Source organism: Sander lucioperca, chromosome 22, assembly GCF_008315115.2.
Source record: "Sander lucioperca isolate FBNREF2018 chromosome 22, SLUC_FBN_1.2, whole genome shotgun sequence".
NCBI classification, from domain to species: domain Eukaryota; kingdom Metazoa; phylum Chordata; class Actinopteri; order Perciformes; family Percidae; genus Sander; species Sander lucioperca.
Window position 1 is genome coordinate 11,115,526 of NC_050194.1, and position 7,080 is coordinate 11,122,605.

Below are 7,080 nucleotides of genomic sequence, written 5' to 3' on the forward strand. Positions count from 1 at the left end.
CTATAAAAAGACTTTGGTCCATAGTTCCAGGCAATGGCTGACATATTTGAGTACAGGGAATCACTTAATATTGTCGTACTGAAAATCAAACAATTTTACTGTATAATTTTGGAGATTTCTGGAAGCAAAGTCCCATACTTCTGCTGTAAAATGACTCAAAATATGAATTTGGAGGTGCTATAAAAAGACTTTGGTCCATAGTTCCAGGCAATGACTGACATATTTGAGTACAGGGCATCACTTAATACTGTCATACTGAAAATCAAACAATTTTATTGTATAATTTTGAAGATTTTTGGAAGCAAAGTCCCATACTTCTGCTGTAAAATTGTTTGATTTAAAGTATGACAGTATTAAGTGATGCCCTGTACTCAAATATGTCAGTCATTGCCTGGAACTATGGACCAAAGTCTTTTTATAGCACCTCCAGTTTCATATTTTGAGTCACTTTACAGCAGAAGTATGGGACTTTGCTTCCAGAAATCTCCAAAATTATACAGTAAAAATGTTTGATTTACAGTATGACAGTATTAAGTGATGCCCTGTACTCAAATATGTCAGTCATTCCCTGGAACTATGGACCAAAGTCTTTTTATAGCACCTCCAGTTTCATATTTTGAGTCATTTTACAGCAGAAGTATGGGACTTTGCTTCCAGAAATCTTCAAAATTATACAGTAAAATTGTTTGATTTTCAGTATGACAGTATTAAGTGATGCCCTGTACTCAAATATGTCAGTCATTGCCTGGAACTATGGACCAAAGTCTTTTTATAGCACCTCCAAATTAATTTTTTTAGTCATTTCACAGCAGAAGTATGGGACTTTGCTTCCAGAAATCTCCAAAATTATACAGTAAAAATGTTTGATTTTCAGTATGACAGTATTAAGTGATGCCCTGTACACAAATATGTCAGTCATTGCCTGGAACTATGGACCAAAGTCTTTTTATAGCACCTCCAAATTCACATTTTGAGTCATTTCACAGCAGCTGTAAGGGACTTTGCTTCCAGAAATCTCCAAAATTATACAGTAAAATTGTTTGATTTTCAGTATGACCGTATTAAGTGATGCCCTGTACTCAAATATGTCAGTCATTGCCTGGAACTATGGACCAAAGTCTTTTTATAGCACCTCCAAATTAATTTTTTTAGTCATTTCACAGCAGAAGTATGGGACTTTGCTTCCAAAAAATCTCCAAATTGATACCGTTTAATTGCCTGATTTTAAATATGGGTGTAGTCAGAGGTGTCCCCTGAAATAAATCAGTCTGGAATTATTGTTGTATTCTTGTAAACTCAAACTATACATTCCTTTCACAATTCACTCATTTTTTTTGTATAAAGGACAGACACAGGTTACATATATTTTACTTCTGGTGAATATAATCCATTACTAGTTTTCATATGTACGTTGTATTAACATCTTATTTTGAAAACCGGAAGTAGTCCAATGTGCATCATCTCGCCAACTTCGCTACTCGATCTGGGCCGTTTGAATGCATTTACCACGCGTGCCGGAATAAGAGCGCATTACAAGTTTAGTGTCGGCTGATTTGACCACGGAGATCCGAGTGTCGGCTGGCTTGACCGCAGTGATTTTCAGCGGAGGGAATTACTTATAGGCTATTTGTTGCCTTCTTTAGCCGTGTGTTGCCAATGTGCACATCGGTTTAAATTATGTTTTTATGTTTTTTTTTATTTTCTCTCACGATCGCGCACCACTGCTGGATTTGCAACTGAAATAAAAGCCTAAAGCAACGACAGTTTATGGAAAGCAAAAGTGTAATTATATATGGTCAGATCTTGTGCCTGACTGATGGGGAAGTGAACAGTTTAGTCTAATGTATTGTAGTGGGTGTACTGTACTGTATATTGGCCAGAATCTGCCTTTGGGGGAGGAGGGGGGCATATCATACCCCGGTCTGGGTGTCCTCTCCCAGGGAAGTTTTAAGCATCAACGACTTCATTTCCTGCATTCCGATACACTTTTATGCACCAATTTATGGTGAAATACCTCCATTGAGCCTATGTGAAGAAAAAAGCACAGATGACAATTCAAAATATATCAAACATATAATGGAAAGTATGTTGTTACGTGTCATTGGGCATTTTTAAGTGAGTATATGGAAATTCTGGAGCTTACTATCACGTAGACTACACCACTGGATATTGATAAGCTAAGCGTTGTGATTTACGCATAACAGCGTCGGCTTTTTTCTCAGCTTTCTTTCCTGCGTTTTGCCTGTTAAACCGTGTCTGTATTCTTCATATTTATGTAGAAGTATAGTTTGTTCTTCTTGTTTAAAAGATGCAGCTCTGGTAGATGTTTGCGATTGGTCGTGGTGCGCAAACACCGCCTCTTTTATGTGAACGCGCACGTCTCTAGATTGGAAAAACCTGGGTTGACTGAACTAGTTGATAACCAGCGTCGTGATACAGGTTATGCGGGACCACGGTTGTTAGGTTAGGTGAAGCCGGATCACTGAAAGAAATCCAGGACATGTTGATCTTGATTCGTAGTACAGGCCTCTGGTCACTGTGACTTGGTAAACACTGAAAATAACACACATGATGACAGGACAGGGCCTTTGCATGTTAGGGGAGGGGATACACATTATATCAGGTGAAAAACAGCCTGATATAATGTGTATCCCCTCTGTAACTTTTGCTAGAAAACAGCAGACATCTCCATATTATCTCAAGTCGTTTATTGTGACCTGGTAAACACAGACAATAACACACATGAGGACAGGACAGACCCTTTGCATGTTAGGGGAGGGGATACACATTATATCAGGTGAAAAACAGCCTGATATTGTGTGTATCCCACAAATAAACGTATTTATGTAGATAAATGAGACCCTTGTTACTATGGAAAACCCTGTTGAGTCTTGTTGAGACTACTAAATGCAGGTTAATCGCCGTCATGTCCCCTCAGTCTCCCCCCGTCCAAGTGGATCAGTGACCCAGCACAGTGGCCAGATATTGCTTACAGATATGATTGAATCACTGTTGTTGAGCTAAGTGTTGTCTGCAGCCAATCAGAATCAAGTATTCGCCCAGATCATGGTATAAATAATATTTTTATATTCATGTCTGTGAATTTATAGGTTTTCTTTCACATTAACATTCCTTGTAGATTTTGTAGATAGTATATCTTGTCTGCAACTACTTCTGCTATTTTACATACCCTAATTGTGCTGTATTTTATACACATTTATACATTTCCATTGTGTATATATTGTCTAATATTTTCTGTCACATATTATAATCTTTCATTTGCTAGCAGGCTCCATATTTAGCTGCTACAAAGGTACACATGACTGGCAATAGATCAAATTTTCATTGTCACGTCATTTTTGTCATGAGCATCCATACAGAGCCGTAGGGGGTCAGAAAATGTGACAGCAAAGCCACATGGCAAAATGTCGCCTTGACTTCATCTGTAACCATGTTAATGCTGTTTATCTCTCTTGCAGATGAAGGTGATCCAGCACTCTGTGGAGACCCTGCAAACAGCTTTGCTCTCCAATCGTCAGGACTTGGTTAAACTTAAAACAAATACCCAAAAGAAGAAAGGCATCTACTGGAGGAGGGATTCCACCCAGGGCAGCCAGGTTCCCTTTTCCAACCCTCTGACTCAGACTGGATCTCCGCTCACCCTGGGGAGCCTCAAGACTTTGAGAGCTTCTAAAGAGACCCTTCTCGCAAGACGCCCATTGCAAGCCACAATACTATATATATTCAAACCATAGGTGAGTATGTTTGTGTCTAGTAGGGCTAGAGCCTCAGTCATGAATGGTATGGGTGTATTTGTGAAAAACTCTGCCACAGCATTAGCCACAATAAGATGGCCATTTTTGCCAGTACAATACTGCATATTCTATGTCCATGACGTTCCACTTCCGGGATTGCTCCAGTGCCACCGGAAATTCCGCCGTATGTCACTCTTTTCGGCCAGTTGTCCGTTACCTTTTGCTTTCTTTGTGTTGTAATTTTAAACTGCGGTGGATTTCTGAGGACTATGGTTAACTGCTCCTCAGATCTCTGCAGGGTAAATTCAGACAGCTAGCTAGACTATCTGTCCAATCTGAGTTTTCTGTTGCACGACTAAAACAACCTTTTAAGGTACACATGTTCCACCAAAACAAGTTCCTTCCCGAGGCTATTTTGCAGAGGCACCGTAGCGCTGTCTGGCGCTTAGCACTGTCCAAGACGATTGTGATTGGTCTAAAGAAACGGCAATAAACCAGAGCAGGTTTTTCTCCCATCCCGGAATGCCGTGTGGACCAGCCAGACCCTCCTCAGCAGTGGTGTGGAGGAAGGTCTGGCAATGCGAGATTAAATACTGCATAACACACTTAAAATAAACGTGTGACCATAGCTCATGTCACTGAATGACCAAAAAATGACAAGACATGCAATAAACTATATTCAAACTACATTGTGGGCTATACAGATGGAAGAGGCATGGACAGTATGTTTTACAGCAGTTTTTTGAACTCCCAAATGCAGCATGTTACATAGTTGGCTGTTCTTGTAGGTTCCTTTGGGGAGGTGGGGGCCCAGACAGACCAGTATCTGGAGGGGCTCAGAGAATACTGCCAGGCCTTCTTCTATGGGCTTCCTGTCAAGTTTCTGCCAGCGGTTACTGTGACTAAAACAAGATGTTCGTTCAGGGTTACAGCAATTCACACAACCTTCAGATCTTCACTGATAAGTTGGGGAGTCGCAAAGAAACTCCTGCACACTGTCTAACTTGCAAAGTCAAATTTAATGGCAATATTTCAGTACTACAGTAGACCTTTATCAGGCAAATGGTATGATGGCACTTTTTTCTATACTACCCTAGGTTCATCCACAAAAAATGTAGCCTGCTATTTATGTGATTTGTTTGACTGCAGACCTGTAGACTCTTTGTAAAGGGACCTTATTAGTTAATTAAATGTCTGCAGACGTGAGAGATCAATTTGACTTTTGTTAACACATAAAGTGATTAAGTGTTTGCCCATTTCATTTTGTGAGTTTTTTTGTCATGTAGAAATGCAGGAGGATGAGAGGTAAATGCAGTGATCTCCAACCAGGTTGTGCATGATTTTGCTTTGTTATTGTTTTCTTGTGAAATGTGTGTGACCTGCTACACTTCCTGTTGAATAGGAAACCAAAAGATGCTTTTTGTATCATTGGAATCACAATGATTGACCTCTACCCCAATGACTCATGGAACTTTGTCTTTGGAAAGGCTTCTCTTAGTGAGGGTGAGATTTTACCACTAAGCCTTTACTAAGAAAATGTAACTCTCCGTGATTATTAAAGATAGAGGCTACCACACTTAATAATAATGCTCCAATGCATCTCAAAATACTGTGAATCTGCTGGCAAAATACCCTAATACATTGCTTCATAGTTGAGGAGTATTTTGTCAAAGTAAATCATAAACTATTCATTATTATCAATAGTCTCTGATGATGTAATGGGGTTGAACTGCCACTAGATGGTGCTAAAGAGAAATATATACAATCCAGGAGAGCTTTTACTGCCTGTATCCTCACTGTTGTTTCTCAAACCTGCTTGCAGGAATGGGTGTTTTCAGCTTTCCCCGGTATGATGACACCTTCCACAGCAGCAGCTATGCTTGGAGGTTGAAGAAAAGGCTTCAGCCAAAGCAGGGGGACTACTCTGTGTTTGACAGATATTATACTCCCCCCATCACCAGCACCCAGCTGTTGCTTCGATCCTGCAAGGTTTCTAAGAGACACGCTCCAGCATTCACTCAATATTGGTACTATGAACCTTTGAGTAGTCTTTCCAACGGTCCTCCATACCTTTGCTTTTATCAATACTGCTGATAAAAATACTTAATACTGTTGGGTTTTTTTTTGCCCCCTAATGTTTACCCTAATGTTATATATTTATATTTATTTTATTTTTTTATTTTTTTCATTAGACAATGACCCATGAGATTGGCCATATGTTTGGAATAAAGCATTGCCAGTGGTTGAGCTGCGTCATGCAGGGCTCCAACCACCTGGAGGAGTCTGATCATAGGCCGCTGGATTTCTGTCTCATCTGCCTCGCTGTCGGCTCCAACATAGCTGATAGATACAAGGTAAAAAAAATAAACACTTTTTTTGTGATGATAAACCCAATTCCATCATTTTAATTTCTTTTTACAGTAGACATACAGTACAGTGCTGCTCTGGTGTTAAAATGAGAACAGCATAATTACGTCCTGATTAAGACAGGACCATCATGACATTCATTCACAATGACAAGATGAATTTTAACCATAATTAAGTATATTTCAGTTCCAGTATGTTTTTCTCATCTATTTTGTTTTGAACATTACCAGTACCTATTACTATGGCAACTTCATTACACTGAAGTAATTTGTTGCAGCATTTACAAGGAAGCTTTTTTTTTTCTGAATCATAATAGGTTGTCAAATCTAAAGCCAATCATGTAAGAATCATCGACACAAATTGGAAATACTTAAAGGTAGATTACACGTATTAGAAGGAGCTGCTCTTCAATATAACAAAGAAAGACATAATTTGGAGCAATTTTTGTTTTTCACCCATGAGTAAGGCTTAGTAAAAGATCTGATTACAGATTAATGCACAGACATGATCAGATATTGTACATTTATGTTCTTTTTTGTGCTCTGTGGTCAACAGACCTCACTGCACTGGATGGAGGGGGATCAGAGTCAAACACCCAGACCAGAGGAGGCCTCTGCCTGTCAGTATGTGCTCCACTTTCCAAAACCCACTGAAGCCTTTCAGACATCCAGACTGTGGCTCCACAGGTGTCTGGACATACTGGGGGGAAACGATTAACTATAGTACCTGTCCATAAATCAGGATACGAAAGAAACCAAACAGCTCTGACCTATTTAAGATACCATTTAAAAAGATGTGCTTAACATTTCTGCTGCTGTTTGATTACAAGACAAGGCAGAATGAAATGCTGAGTTCAGGTAAGTATGTTATAAATCTAAATTAAAGATGCAATATGTACATAAAATATTTTTATGTGAAAGTGTATTACATTTTTTTTGCCATAATTATGTGACAAATA

The 7,080-nt window shown here is 39.2% G+C and overlaps 1 protein-coding gene across 1 annotated transcript; it reads left to right on the forward strand.

The window, feature by feature from the left end:
* The first annotated feature begins 3,479 nt into the window (after positions 1–3,479).
* Positions 3,480–7,047, forward strand: LOC116044326 (archaemetzincin-2). Its single transcript, XM_031291440.2, is given in 8 exon segments — positions 3,480–3,552; positions 3,555–3,755; positions 4,544–4,681; positions 4,684–4,716; positions 5,130–5,258; positions 5,578–5,744; positions 5,948–6,109; positions 6,678–7,047. Coding segments are annotated over 8 exon segments (1,065 nt in total). The 3' UTR covers positions 6,840–7,047.
* Positions 7,048–7,080: the final 33 nt, after the last annotated feature.